At 44.7% G+C, this 16,075-nt stretch overlaps 1 protein-coding gene across 1 annotated transcript in view; it reads left to right on the top strand.

Annotated features, from left to right (window-relative positions):
* Window positions 1–243: 243 nt before the first annotated feature.
* GCAT (glycine C-acetyltransferase) overlaps window positions 244–16,075 on the top strand; it is a 31,236-nt gene continuing 15,404 nt past the window's right edge. Inside the window, exons 1-4 of the mRNA XM_056528217.1 lie at window positions 244–486; window positions 11,233–11,363; window positions 11,617–11,718; window positions 13,926–14,072. Coding sequence (XP_056384192.1) covers window positions 300–486; window positions 11,233–11,363; window positions 11,617–11,718; window positions 13,926–14,072 — 567 coding nt within the window. The 5' untranslated portion in view covers window positions 244–299. The remainder of the gene's footprint in view (window positions 487–11,232; window positions 11,364–11,616; window positions 11,719–13,925; window positions 14,073–16,075) is intronic.

The following is a 16,075-nucleotide window of genomic DNA, read 5'->3' on the forward strand; positions in this document are numbered from 1 at the left end:
TAAACTATGTTCTAGAAGATCAGGCGGGTTCGTCTTCTCCTCGCTGACAATATATACGATTATTGAAGCTGATTTGTTCTTCTATAGAAAACAGGGATGGTCGCGGTACAGAATAACCTCATGAAGGAGGATCTGTGCTGGGTGATTCAGGGGTTAAATAGGAAGCTCTGTCACAGGAAAGCAGAAGTAGGCGTTGGCCCTGGGTGTTCTGGTTGCTGATTGGCTGGGGCTATGCACACCCCTCTCTGTCCACATGGTGTGTCATATAGTCTTCTCATGAAGGTGGTGGTGCAGCTGCTATGATGTGGAGGACTTGGGTGTCCAGGTTGCCCCTCCGGTCAGGACGTGCACAGTCAACCCTTGCCCACCTCCGGGGTATTTTGAACAAGGAGATTGAAAATATAAAGGAAGCAGGCACCTGGAAGGGCGAAAGGATCATCACCTCGAAACAGGGACCCCACATCACAGTAGACGGGAAGAACACAGGTATGGGCACCACTCTTGCCAACGCACATCTACGACTATGTCGTATCCTTAAAAATGTATCCTATTCCTATAAGGCAGTGTTTCCCAAGCGGTGTGCCTCCAGCTGTTGCAAAACTACAACTCTCAGCATGCCCGGACAGCCTTCGGCTGTCCGGGCATGCTGAGAGTTGTAGTTTTGCAACAGCTGGAGGCACACTGCTTGGAAACAGTGCTATAAAGGTAGTTGCACACATGGCAGATTTTGTTGCAAAAATCTCTCCGGCTGTCCCGTTCCTCCGAATGGACGTTGCAGAAATCCACGCGGTAGCCAGCGAAGCGTTCAGTCCTGTTCGCAACAATAGAGCCGATATTAAGTGGCGTAAACTTCTGCAAAAGAATCCGCTGTGGGAGAATATCGCCTAAAAATTTTAGGAATTAGGATGCATTCACATCTCGTTTTTGCAATATGGTTCCCGTATTGTAAAAAAAAAAAAAAAAACGTATGTCTGAAAACCGGACCGAACCGTATACAGCCCTGTACAACCGTATAGACCTCTCTACGGTTTTAAACCGTATACAGTTTGAAAACGGATGTCCGGTTGCATACGGTTTAATAAGTAAAAAAAAATACGGTTTTATGTTTGTCCTTAATTAAATAAAGTTCTTCTTGTTCTATTTGTGGGAAGAACTTTCGGCGTGCACTGCGCATGTGCAAACTGCAAAACCGTATTGTACAAACCGGATGGAACCGTACGCACATACGGTTCAGTACGGTTCCCATAGACCACCATTTAAAAAAAAAATTAAAAAAAACTATACGGGTCGTGTTCGTTTTTTTTTTACCCGGGACATAAAACGGTTTTGGAGACGGGGGGGGGGGGGGGGGGGGGGTTGGGGTAACGGATAAAACCGTAAATGATGCAAAACGTACACAACCGGATGCTACGGTTGGCATACGGTTTTCTATGAAATGTCTATACATACGGTTTGCAATACGGTTCCATACGGTTTTTTCACTGAAACCGGATACGGGAACCGTATTGCAAAAACGAGATGTTAATGCAGCCTAAGTGACATTGTACAGTGGTCCCTCAAGTTACAATATTAATCGGTTCCAGGACGACCATTGTATGTTGAAACCATTGTATGTTGAGACCATAACTCTATGGAAACCTGGCAATTGGTTCTGAAGCCACCAAAATGTCATCCAAAAATAGGAAAAAGTGAGGATTAAAGATAAATAAGTAGATAACTAATATAGATAAAGCAAATATTATTTATAAAAGTAAGAAAGATCTGCTGGGAGCTGTAAATCACTGTCTATTTCAGTGTTTCCCAACCAAGGTTCCTTCAGCTGTTGCAAAACTACAACTCCCAGCATGCCCGGACAGCCTTTGGCCTTACGCAGACGTGTCAGCAGAGAGCACTGTTGTCAGACAGAAAAGAACAACTCAACTTCAGCAGCAGAAAAGTATTGGAAAGATTAAGATTTTTTAATAGAAGTCATTTACAAATCTGTTTAACTTTCTAGAGCCAGTTGACATGAAACATTATTTATTTTTTTTTTTTACTGGAATACCCCTTTAATGTTTCTGTAGACTCCGTTCTGAAGTGCATTGCCATCTATGGAGACAGGGCATTTCCAAATGGTCCTAGTGTTGCCAGAACATAGGCTAAAGCCGGGTTCTCATGGCCGTAAATGTGCGGAATGTCTGCCCGGAAGACACGAGCGGCCACTCCACATATTTGGATGATCCAGCGGGTGCTAGGACCGCTCGGAGAAGCGCCGTCTCATAGAGGCTAATGCATTTCTGAGCAGAATCCGCAGAAAGAATAGATGAGTCTATTCTCTCTGGGCATGCCAAAATAGAGACTTCCACAGCAGAAACTTCTGCCGCGGAAATTCCGCAGTGTGCACAGTTCAGCAGAATCTCATTGAATCATGGGACCCTGCTGCAGCGGAATGTCCATGAGGAATACTCCTGTGGATTTCTGTGTGGACATTCCGCCATGTGAACATGGCCTAAGGGTCCATGAACATTATGGAATTTCCAAGCAGAGAAATTCCAGTGCCGTATTGCTATTAATGGGATTCCACTACACAATGTACCCTACAGAATTTCAGCAGCAGAAAGCTCATTTTCACTCTTTTGGCGGAGTACAAATCGAAATGCATTGTCGGCTATGGGAAGCGGCGATGTCCGCACGGTCCTAGCACCAGAAATTCTGCTAAGGGATCGATTCCATAGTGTGCACTCACTTTAAAGCAGGTTTCATACTGCGGAATCTCCCGCTGGAGATTCCAAAAGCGGTCTGCGCTGACTGAAACAGTTGAGCTAGGATCATGCGGACATTTCTGTCTCCATAGACATCACTGTATTCTGCCAAATGAATAATCAAGATCATTCTTTTGGTGGCGGAATTTCAGCAGAGGAATTTATGCCACTGAAGTTTCAGTCACATGGACTGTGCAGCAGAATCCCATTGATAGTAATGGGGTTCTGCTGCACCGGAATGTCTGAACGTAATTTTTAAGTGGAATTCTGAGGTGTGAACAGAGCCTAAGGGTACGTTCACATGTACATAATCCGCTGCAGAAAAGCTGCTATGCACTGACAATAATGGGTCTGCAGCATATCATGTACATGTGAACGTACCCTAAGGGAGCATTCACACAACCGAATTTCTGCTGCACTGTGCACACGGCAGAATTTCCCAAGGAGGAACATTCTTTTGCAGAATTTCAAATTCTGAATTTCAAATTGGCAGAATCCACTTGGATGTGCGTTGCCATCGGTGGTGTCGAAGCGGTCCTGGCACAACTGAATAAGTCGCTCTCCGGGCACACATTCCGTCCCTAAGGGCACATTCACATGTACAGGATCTGTTGCAGATTTGATGCTGTGTTCAGACATTTATTTACATTAAAAGCTGCCACAGATCCTGTACATGTAACTAAATCCTAAATTTCCACTGGGGTGAATGGTTTAGTTCATTCATTTTTTATTTTTAAAGGAGCCCTTACTGTATATTCACACATGGCAGATTTATTGCAGAACTGTCTACCCCAGTTCGGTAAACCTGAATGGGCTTTTCAGAGGTCCCTGCACATGTTGCAGACACAACCCCATTCCTACAACCAAACTTAGAAACGGAGCGGCACTGCCACCTTCGATCCAGTGAACCGCAGCTGGTGAGACACAGGTCAGTTATGCGTGCTACCAGACTGATGAGACTCTCGGAGGTGCTAGGATAAATCCCAATGATACAACTTTAAAGGGGTACTCCGTCCCTAGACATCTTATCCCCTATCCTTTGGATAAGGGATAAGATGTCTGATCCTTCTGCTGGGCCCCCGTGATCCCCCTGCTGCACCCTGTGTTCGTTTACAGCGTCAGGCGCTCTCCCCCTCAATGCAAGTGTATGGGAGGGGACGTGATGGCCGCCACGCCCCCTCCCATAGACTTGCATTGAGGAGGTGTGGCCGTGACATCATGAGCCTCCGTTCCCACATTGCCAGTCATTCGTCAGGAAGTGAAGTTTGCTAAGTGCACCGGATGACTGGGGTGCCGAAGCCGATAAGGGATAAGATGTCTTGGGGCAGAGTACCCCTTTAAGGCAATATACAACTGTAGGAGGAAAAAAGACTCCTGCACTCCCCGTAGAAATAGATGTCTCATGGCTCCAACTCTGATCCCTCCATAGACGGGAAGGCAGGTCTGGCATGGGGCGCTCAGAGGCGACTGCCAGCAACCCCAATCCTATCATGTATAGGGTACGTTCTTACACCTGCAACTAGCAGTGGGTGTCTGTCATGCAGCTAAAGGTTACCCTACCATTCATTTCGATGGGTATGCTGGAAATCTCTGCCACTATTGTGCACTATCCGCGGACCTGTACAAGTGAATGATAGCGTAACTCGCTGCTAGTGAGGAGCGTAAGAAAGTATATATAAAAAAGATTTTCGGTAGAAGAAATTTCTTGCAATAAATCTGCTGCATGTGAATATACCCTTCACCCACCTGGTTGTGCTTTTGTTCTATTATGAAAATCTAGAAACCATTGGCTCTTTTGTTGTTACATTTTCCACCTTTTCCACTGCCATCTGAGGTTTTTCACAAAACACTTTATTGAAACTGGATTTGTTCACACTTGTATGTAGTTTACCGAAAGGCTAGGTGCCCACATGGCGCTATTTTCATGCATTGTTACATGTGATAAAGCTTTGCTCTAAGCCAGTGTTTCACAACCTTTTTCGGGTGGGGGCACACCTCGGAAATTTTTTTTTTCCGCAGGGCACCCCTAACGAGGTTGACGAGCAAAAAAAAAAAAAAAAAGAAGGAAAAAACGGTAAAAAACGCAATGCACTATATGGATTTATCAGTGGGTATGTAGTTTAAAGTGCTGCTTTATATAGCAACTCACAAATGACGTCTTCTCTAATTTGCTTCGTTTCCTTCTCTTCTCCATTTGGTCCGGGCCATCATCCCGATTTCTTCCACACACAATTCTTCACCGTTAAACCTGCAAAACAAACCTATTAGGCGCCGCACTTTTTTTTACATGGGTGACAGATGGGTGTAGAGGAGTGTACATGGGTGACAGAGGGGTATAGAGGAGTGTACATGGGTGACAGAGGGGTGTAGAGGAGTGTACATGGGTGACAGAGGGGTGTAGAGGAGTGTACATGGGTGACAGAGGGGTGTAGAGGAGTGTACATGGGTGACAGAGGGGTGTAGAGGAGTGTACATGGGTGACAGAGGGGTGTAGAGGGGTGTACATGGGTGACAGAGGGGTGTAGAGGAGTGTACATGGGTGACAGAGGGGTGTAGAGGAGTGTACATGGGTGACAGAGGGGTGTAGAGGAGTGTACATGGGTGACAGAGGGGTGTAGAGGAGTGTACATGGGTGACAGATGGGTGTACATGGGTGACAGGGGTGTAAAGGAGTGAAAATGGGTGATAGATGGGTGTACATTGGTGACAGAGGGGTGGTAGAGGAGTGTACAGTGGGGTGTAGGGAGGTGTACAAGGGTGACAGATGGGTGTAGAAGAGTGGACATGGGTGACGGGCATAGGGGGTGAATAGGGGGTGGACATGGGTGACAAGGATGTGGTCAGAGGGGTGGACAATGGAGGGTGAACATGGGTTGGATGGGGGGGACATGGATGACAGGAGGGTGGACATAGGAGACAGGGGGTAATGGCGGACGCCCGCGAGATCGCGGGCATCGGCCATTGCCGGCGGGTCCCTGGCTGCGATCAGCAGCCGGGATCAGCCGCGCATGACACGGGCATCGCTCCGATGCCCGCGGTTATGCACAGGACGTAAATGTACGTCCTGGTGCGTTAAGTACCACCTCACCAGGACGTACATTTACGTCCTGCGTCCTTAAGGGGTTAATGGCGTACTTCAGTGGGGAACAATTTTTTTCAAATCACATGGTGCCAGAAAGTTAAACAGATTTGTAAATTACTTCTATTAAAAAAAATCTTAATATTTCCGGTACTTATCAGCTGCTGTATGCTCCACAGGAAGTTGAGTAGTTTTTTTTTCAGTCTGACCACAGTGCTCTCTGCTGACACCTCTGTCTGTGTCAGGAACTGTGCAGAGCAGGAGAGGTTTGCTATGGGGATTTGCTCCTACTCTGGACAGTTCCTGACACAGACAGAGGTGTCAGCAGAGAGCACTGTGGTCAGACAGAAAAAAAACTACACAACTTGCTGTGGAGTATACAGATTTGCGCCTTTTCTGCTTCATGGTAAATGGAGCAGAACTTATAATGAATTGAAGTCCTGTTGACTTATTTGGCTTATACTAGCAGATTTCGGATGGTCAGTGTGCCGTCAAAATTCAAATACTTGTCGTATGTTCCATTGCAGAACTTCCGCTGTGTGAACACAACAGAGAAAAACCTACAGGAAAAGTCAATGGGAGTGATATGCAAGGTGGAAACCGTGCGGCATTCCTCTCCTTGCGGACATTTCTTGCTGATTCAGCCTTTCATTTCTGTAGTGTAAATGCGCCCTTACTGTAGATTCTCTCGATTCTACTCCACAGCATCAGTCTAATACACACTGGAGTCAGGGGTTCATCTGGTTTAGACTGTTTCCTTCCCTAGAACACTTCTTACTCATTAGGAGTACTTCACCAGTCCTGCTTTACACAACCACTGACTTTCCTATGAATTTGCTGATGCCCCAATTTTTCTCTTCTTGACTTTCACAATCCGCCCCTGGCTAAGCTCTGCTCACAAATCACACAGTTGTCTGGCACTTTCTGTTTTGAGTGGGCTCTGTAAGAGTGAAACTGAAAGAGAGTTCGAAATCTGAGAGTTTGAAAGCAGGAGTTTGAGATCGCTGTGAGTGTTACTTTGCTTACACTGTAGAGACTTTAACTCGAGAAGGTCTACTAAATCCCCATAACTAGATGGCCTCCATGTTGGAAAATGTTGTCCGATGTACATCCTGTTCAATGTATGCAATCCTTGAACAGCAGTTTGAGGGTGCATATTGTTGTGCCAGATGTGTGTGAGTTGTTCGTCTGGAAGCCCAGATCCTGCATCTAGAGGAGCGTCTGGCAACATTGAGAAGCACTGACAACATGCAGAGGAGTCCCCTGCTCACTGAGCAAGTGCTCTCTGGGGAATAGAGGTGGGGGAGGATAGTGGGCCAGAGGTTCAGGACAGTCAGGCAGTTAGCTGGGTTACAGTTAGAAAACTGGGTAGAAGGAAAAGTGTCAGGGAGGCTAGTCCTGAACTGGCACACCCCAACAAGTTTGCCCTGTTGGCAGATGAGGGGGATGCCATTTCAGAGCTAGCGGTACTGAAGCAGGACTCTGCCTCTGACCGCCAGGGGGGTGTCTGCTCCAGTAAGGAGGGAGGGAGGGAGGAGTGCAGGGCAGGCCAGACAGGTACTGGTAGTGGGGGACTCAATTATTAGGGGGACAGACAGGGCGATCTGTCACAAAGACCGGGATCGCAGAACAGTGTGTTGTCTTCCGGGCGCTCGAGTTCGGCACATCGCGGGTGGGGCTGGAGAAGACCCAGCAGTCATGGTACATATTGGCACCAATGACAAAGTAAGAGGTAGATGGCGTGTCCTAAAAAATGATTTCAGGGACTTAGGCCGCAAGCTTAAGGCAAGGACCTCCAAGGTAATATTTTCTGAAATATTACCTGTACCACGAGACAGAAAGACTCATTGCCAAAGAGAGTAAAACTAACCCCAAAATGTTCTTTTACTATATAAATAGCAAAAAGGTAAAAAATGAAAGTGTTGGCCCCTTAAAAAATGATGAAGAAATTATAAACAGGGATCAGGAAAAAGCAAATATATTAAACAAATTATTCTCCACTGTGTTCACCGAGGAAAATGAAATGCCAGGTGAAATACAGCGAGATAAGGTAAACTCCCTAGTACAGGTCACCTGTCTAACCCAGGAAGAAGTACAGTGCCGCCTACAAAAAATCAAAACAGACAAATCACCAGGTCCAGATGGCATTCACCCCCGTGTTCTAAAGGAATTAAGTAATGTTATAGACAGACCCCTATTTTTAATTTTCCGGGACTCTATAGTAACAGGGACTGTTCCCCAGGACTGGCGCATAGCAAATGTGGTACCAATATTTAAAAAGGGAACAAAAGGTGACCAAGGGAATTATAGGCCTGTTAGTTTAACCTCCGTTGTATGTAAATTGTTTGAGGGTTTTGTAAGAGATGCTATTTTGGAGTATCTTAATAAAAATAAACATATGACCCCCATATCAGCATGGCTTTATGAGGGACCGGTCCTGTCAAACTAACCTGATCAGCTTTTATGAGGAGGTGAGCTCCAGACTGGACCAGGGGCAATTGCTGGATTTTTCCAAAGCATTTGATACGGTGCCTCATAAAAGGTTGGTGCATAAAATGAGAAGGATGGGGCTGGGGAAGAATGTGTGTAAGTGGGTAAGTAACTGGCTCAGTGATAGTAAACAGAGGGTGGTTATTAATGGTACTTATTCTGATTGGGTGACTGTTACTAGTGGGGTACCACAGGGGTCTGTCTTGGGTCCTATTCTGTTTAATATATTTATTAATGACCTTGTAGAGGGGTTGAATAGTAAAGTAACAATCTTTGCAGGTGATACTAAACTCTGTAAAGCGGTAAACACTATAGAGGACAGTGCACTGTTACAAATGGATCTGGATAGGTTGGAGGTTTGGGCTGGGAAGTGGCAGATGAGGTTCAACACTGATAAATGCAAGGTAATGCACATGGGGAGGAAAAATCAGGGCTGGGGTTATGTATTAAATGGGAGAACACTTGGGACAACTGACGTGGAAAAGGACTTAGGAGTCTTGGTTAACAGTAAAGACCAGTGTCGGGCAGCTGCTGCCAAGGCTAATAAAATCATGGGGTGCATCAATAGGGGCATAGATGCCCACGACAAGGACATAATTCTACCGCTGTACAAATCACTGGTCAGACCACACATGAAATACTGTGTACAGTACTGGGCATCAGTGTACAAGAAAGATATAGTGGAGCTGGAGAGGGTTCAAAGACGGGCAACCAGAGTAATACGGGGAATGGGAGGACTACAGTACCCAGAAAGATTATCAGAATTAGGGTTATTTAGTTTAGAAAAAAGAAGGCTTAGGGGAGACCTATTAACTATGTATAAATATATCAGGGGACCGTACAGAGATCTCTCCCATGATCTATGTATACCCAGGACTGTATCTATAACAAGGGGGCATCCTCTACGTGTAGAGGAAAGAAGGTTCCTACACCAGCACAGATGGGGATTCTTTACTGTAAGAGCAGTGAGACTGTGGAATTCTCTCCCAGAGGAGGTGGTCATGGTGAACTCTGTAAAAGAGTTCAAAAGGGGTCTGGATGCATTCTTGGAGAGTAAGAACATCACTGGTTATGGATTCTAGATCTATAGGGACAGAACGTTGATCCAGGGATTTATTCTGATGCCATATTTGGAGTCGGGAAGGAATTTTTACCTCTAGTATGAGGATTATTTTTCTTCCTCTGGATCAACTCAGTAGGGACTTATTAGGGATATAGGTTGAACTTGATGGACTCTGGTCTTTTTTCAACCTCATGAACTATGTTACTATGTTACTACAATTGGGCTCCTGTGCTAAACTTTATGCAACATTCTATTAAATGCATTTAACTATGATACTGTATTTCTAAGGGGATATTCACATCAAATTTTTAGTCTATATTTAGTGTATACCCTGACTATGCTGCATATATATCACAAAAGAGGCTTTGATGGACATTTGTCACCTATAGATTATTATGGAATCCATTTAAAGGTATACTCTGCTGCCCCAGCATTCGGAACATTTTGTAGCTGGCTGCGGGGGGTCGTGACATCACGGACACATCCCTGCTGATGTCACGCCTCTCCCCCTCAACTCCCATAGACTTGCATTGAAGGGGCGAGGCGTGACATCACCAGGGACGTGTCCGTGATGTCACAACCCCCGCTGCCCGCACCCAGCGTTCTAAACAAAAGTCGGGTGCTGTACAGAGATCGTGGGGGTCCCAGCTGTGGGACCCCCGTGATCAGACATCATATCCCCTATCCTTTCAATAGGGGATGAGATGTCTAGGGGCGGAGTACCCCTTTAAGGGGAACCTGTCACCTTATTTATACAGCCCCAACCGTGGGCAGCATTAAAGAGGTGAACAGAGGGCGGTCTTTGAACATTACGATTTGCTCTGAAACGCTCAAGCATTTCAGAGAAATCCTAGAGCCACCAGAACCTGTATTATAGTCATTGAGGTGGTTGTTGGCAGCTGATCTCAGGGCCAGTAGGACAGGGAGCAGCCTCGGGAACAGCCCCCTATCACTATTTAGCAGGGTACTGACTGGTTTTTAAACACTTGAGTATTTCAGAGTAAATCATAGTGTTCTGGGACCCTTCTCCCCGCTAATCCTGAATTCTAAACTGTAATTTTATGGTTGGACATTCAGCAAAAATTCAGCCATGTGAACATTGGCTTTTTCATCTAATAGTTGATCTAATGCCGTTTTCTTTTTCTTTCATTTCAGCTTATAGTCCACAGTAAGGGCCCGTTCACACGAGTAATTCAAGAGGAATTCACGCCTTCTCCCATAATTCACGCCTCCTCCCATAGACTTGCATTGAGGGGACGAGGCATGACGTCACCAGGGGCATGTCCGTGACGTCACCACCCCCGCCGCCAGCTACAAGCGTTTGGAACAAAATGTTCCGAATGCTGGGGCAGCAGCATACCCCTTTAAATGGATTCCATAATAATCTATGGATGACAAACATCCATCAAAGCCTCTTTTTAATATATATGCAGCATAGTCGGGGTATACACTAAATAGAGACTAAAAATTAGATGTGAATATCCCCTTGGAATACAGGAGGATTGTTAAATGCATTTAATAGAATGTCACATAAAGTCTAGTCTAGTCAGGAGCCCCATTGTAGTAATACATGAAAGTGCCAGACAACTGTGTGATTTCTGAGCAGAGATTAGCCAGGGGCGGATTGTGCAAGTCAAGAAGAGAAAAATTTGGGCATCAGCAAATTCATAGGAAAGTCAGTGGTTGTGTAAAGCAGGACTGGTGAAGTACTCATAATGAGCAAGAAGTGTTCTAGGGAAGGAAATGGTCTAAACCAGATGAACCCCTGACTCCAGTGTGTATATACTATAGTAACCCAATAAACGTATTGTTACACTGATTTATAACAAAATTTCTTCATCATTTTTATTTTTTTCCAGGCATCTTGAACTTTTGTGCCAATAACTACCTTGGTCTATCCAGCCACCCGGAGGTCATTCGTGCCGGACATGAGGCACTGGAAGAGTATGGGGCTGGGTTAAGCTCAGTGCGATTTATTTGTGGTACTCAGGTGAGTGCAATAAAGACAAGTTCACTTTAGGTGTAGTGGGGTTTAGCGCACTGCTGCTCTCTTCAGTGGGAGGTTATGGAGTCCCATTATAGAGACTTTCACCCCTCCCCCCTTTCCTCTATGGATGGGGAGTAAGTGTCCATGATGGCAAAACACTTTTAAGGCTGTACAGCATCATCTTTGCAAGAAAAAGTAATTTCTTCTACAATAAAAATCCCTCTATTTATGTTGTATATACCACTTTATTCCCCAGAATATACACAAAACTCTTGAGGAGAAGATTGCACGGTTCCACCAAAGAGAAGATGCCATTTTGTACATCAGTTGTTTTGATGCCAATGCCGGCCTATTCGAGGTGGGTTAATGGTTTTCATTTCTTTCTAGACTGCATTTGTTCACTTTATATACTGTCCGTGTCCACGTGGGGCTTACTTTTGTCTTACATGAAAGAGCTACAGTATGAAAATGTACTTATCGACATAGTAAATGATAAAATAAAAGCTTTGTAATTCAATTCTTTACCATTTTAAGATCTCTGGTTAAATTCAGATTATGAACTGTTATGTTAAAGGGGTTCTCCACCATAAGGTGAGTTTAGTATGTACCTGGCAGACAGTAACGGACATGCTTAGGAAGGATCTGCGCTTGTCTTGGGGCTAAATGGCTATGTCATGAGATTACCATAACACTGTGGCTAGCTTTTTGTGAACTTTTATTCCCTGTTTGACTTAATTTTTTTTTTTTTTTTACTACAAATCCCTCTCTCCCACACATCAGCCACCCCACCCATTGAAACAAAAGACCTTTGGTTTTCAATCAGGGTGCCTACAGCTGTTGCATTAGTTGCAGATTGATCCCTCCACCCATTGAAGCAGACAGGCTCCCTGTCATCAGCTGACTAGTGAGTCAGGTCTCGACCGCATTGCAAGCTGGGAAAAATCCGAGACAGCAGTCATTTTGTATGCTGGTAAAAATTAATAGTGAGGTGAAAATTACAGAAGAATTGTGAGAAAACCGTCACACACAGGTGCAGACACTATAGTATGAACTACATTAACTTTACAGCCCCTGTAGCATAGTCAAATAAAAAAAAATACTGGAATACCCCTTTAACTGTCAAAAAAACCGTACAGAATTAGTCTCTCAGATGGGGTTCTGTTCACATTTTGTTTTTAATTACATTCGGCATGAGAACTTGGAAAGCTCAGGCTACATATGTACCCGGTGTATACCAATAAACTCTCCTTTCGGTATATACCAGGCCAGTATGTTGTGACATACCTTTGTTTCACTGTAAAGGAAGGGCTAGTCTGTACAGTTAGTAAAAAAACTTATACAAATAAAATAAAATACAACCTTAAAGGACAACTGCAGCCATAACAACTTATCCCCTATCCACGGGACATGGGATAAATGTTTGATCGCGGGGGGTCTGACCGCTGGGACCACTGCGATCTCCCAAACTGGCCTCTGTGAGAGCGGCTAATGTGTGTAGCGTCGACCACATTGAGGTTGACGGTACGTCCCCTCCCCATACGCTGACTCTCCACCTCTCCCATAGAACTACATGGAAGAGGCGTGCCGGCCACTGTGTCATACTGCGGCCGGCATGCCTCCTGCATGGCAGAGCTGGGGCCCCGTGCAGGAGATTGCGGGGGTTCATAGCGTTCAGTCCCCCCGCAGCCAAACACTTAACCCCTATCCTGCGGATAGGGGATAAGTTGTTATGGCTGCATATTTCCTTTAAAATAACTCATCATGACACTCACTGTGTGTGAAGGTGTCCTAAGGACCCCTATACACATTATGGGGGCCCATGTCCTCTTTATCTATTGAACAGTCAAACAGGGTAGGCAGAATCATGTGGGCCAGTGGGCGGTAATAAAGACATGGGTAGGACTTACCTGGGATCTTGCTGTGCTGGGGACTTTTGAGCTTCATTTGTATACTATAAAAAAGGCTTATATCTTAGGCTGCATTCACATCTTGTTTTTACACTACGGGTGCCGGATCCGGCTGGGGGAGGGGCAAATCGGGCTCTCCCGTACCCCAGCTGGACCAGCACTGAACTCCATTCACTTTAATGAGCCGACCGGAGTCAAACTGTGACTCCAGTCGGCTCATTGTTGACCCTTATTCAGTTTTGTGACTGGACCTAAAACCGTTGTTTAATACATTTTTAGGTCCAGTCACAAAACTGGATACGGGTCAAAAATGAGCCGACCGGAGTCACCGATTGACTCCAGTCGGCTCATTAAAGTGAATGGAGTTCAGCGCTGGTCCGGCTGGAGTACGGGAGAGCCCGGTTTGCTCCTCCCCCAGCCGGATCCGGCACCCGTAGTGTAAAAACGAGATGTGAATGCAGCCTTAGCACTGGAAATGACTAAGGAGATAATATAGGTAGCCCTGGAAACCTGCTGACTGGTCAGTTTTCCGTTTTTTGTAGTTCCTTGCCATTTCTGAAGTGAAACAAGGCTATAAGCTGTCCTAGGTTATACTATTTCTACTTGTTCCAGCTGATCGCTTTCTTTCATGTGTTTTATTTTTCTCCTTCTTTGTTAGGCCATGCTGACCCCTGAAGACGCAGTGTTATCGGACGAACTGAACCATGCCTCCATCATTGATGGCATCCGCCTTTGCAAGGCCAACAAGTACCGCTATAAACACATGGACTTAAATGACCTAGAGACCAAACTGAAAGAAGCCCAGGTAAAATAAGGAAACCCTAGAGTGTTTTCTGGCCACCTGAGTAATCTATAGCTTTGGCTAAAGTGTGGTGATTATCGTGGACGAGTAATAAGTTCTGTATCACAAGTGTGGTGTCCCGGTACTGCATCCTATCCGGTACCTGTGTATATAGGTCCCCATAGCCAGAGTCCCTAGGACGTCGGGTCCTTTTTGTCTGGTCTGCCCTTGTCACCTCTCATCATTAAACTAATAGTTTATTCAGGATTTATGTAAATATAATAGTACTAATGTATATAACTAGTTAATTACCTGTCCGGAGCGTAACAGGACCTGCAGGTCACGTGGTCAGGTAAACTCTATGGTTTTTGCTTAAGGACCTTTGGAGGTCCCTTTGACGTATTGCACCCACCATGCTTTGTGACGGTGAGTGACAGATATTCGGACCAATCAAAATTACCAAAATTATCAAAATTGGCTGTCCGGGCATACTGGGAGTTGTAGTTTTGCAACAACTGGAGGTCCGCAGGTTGGAGACCACTGGCGTACAGTGAGTTCCATCGCCTGGCGTCCCCCAACAAAGAGGAGGAGGGCAGTGGTTGACATATGTGAGTAGTACCCAGCTGGACTGATCATTAATTGGGGGGAGCAGAACAGTGCTGGCCGGTCACATGATTGGGGGGGTGAAAATACCGTTATATACCGTGGAACCGCCGTAAGTTAAAAAAAATACCGTGATACACATATTTGGTCATACCGCCCAGCCCTAGTTCACAGTATACTGCTATACAGTATACACATAATATATTATAAAGGTTAGTTGACCTTAGTCGCTTTCGAAGGCCTCTGGGAACTTGAAGATCCCTAGTAAAGACCCTTTAAGGGGTACTCTGGAGGAAACAAAATGTTTTTGAATCAACTGGTGCCAGAAAGTTATACAGATTTGTAAATGACTTCTATTTAAAAATCTTAATCCTTCCAGTACTCAGCTGCTGTATGCTCCAGAGGAAGATGTGTAGTTCTTTCCAGTCTGACATCAGTGCTCTCTGCTGCCACCCTGTCCATGGCAGGAACTGTCCAAAGCAGGAAAGGTTTGCTATGGGGAATTGCTTCTGCAAAGAGCACTGTGGTCAGACTGGAAAGAACTACAAAACTTCCTCTGGACCATACAGCAGCTGATAAGTAATGAAAGGATTGCAGATTTTAAATAGAAGTAATTTACACATCTGTATAACTTTCTGGCACCAGTTGATTTGAATTTTTAATTTTTTTTTACTTCTGGGGTAAGGGGTACTTTGGTGAAATTTTTTTTTAAATCAACTGGTGCCAAAAAATGTAAACAGATTTGTAACTGACTTCTATTTAAAAATCTTAATCCTTCCAGTACCTATCAGCTGCTGTATGCTCCAGAGTAAGTTGTGTATTTTTTTTTCCAGTCTGACCACAGTGCTCTCTGGACAGTTCCTGACATGGACAGGGGTGGCAGCAGAGAGCACTGAGGTCAGACTGAAAAGAACTATACAACTTCCTCTCTAGTATACAGCAGCTGATAAGTACTGGAAAGATAAAGATTTTTTTAAATAGAAGTAATTTACAAATCTGTTTCACTTTCTGGCACCAGTTGATTTAAAAAAAAAAATCCTCTTCCTAATGTTATGGTAATAGACAATTTGTACTGGTTCTTTTTTTTTTTACATTTTTTTTTTTTTTTTTTTTTTTTTTACCTAAAACTACGTGATCCCTATCTGTATTAACATCAGGTTCTTGTAAAAGAAAACTGGAAGTGGGGGGAGTCAGCATTACTATATGCAATTAAATTCGGCAACACAGGCACCTTGTCTCTTGGCCTCATACTAAACCTACAGATGACCGTACACAAAAGATAGAAGTAGATTGATGGCTGAACAATTGTTTCATGATCGATCAGTTCGTACACGTTTTAATTCATATTAACTGGTAAAGTCGTTCTAACTGGCCATACATGATCAATACAGGCGCTTGATAAACAATCTGTCGGTGAACATTTT

Source organism: Hyla sarda, chromosome 6 (assembly GCF_029499605.1).
Source record: "Hyla sarda isolate aHylSar1 chromosome 6, aHylSar1.hap1, whole genome shotgun sequence".
Classification (NCBI taxonomy): domain Eukaryota; kingdom Metazoa; phylum Chordata; class Amphibia; order Anura; family Hylidae; genus Hyla; species Hyla sarda.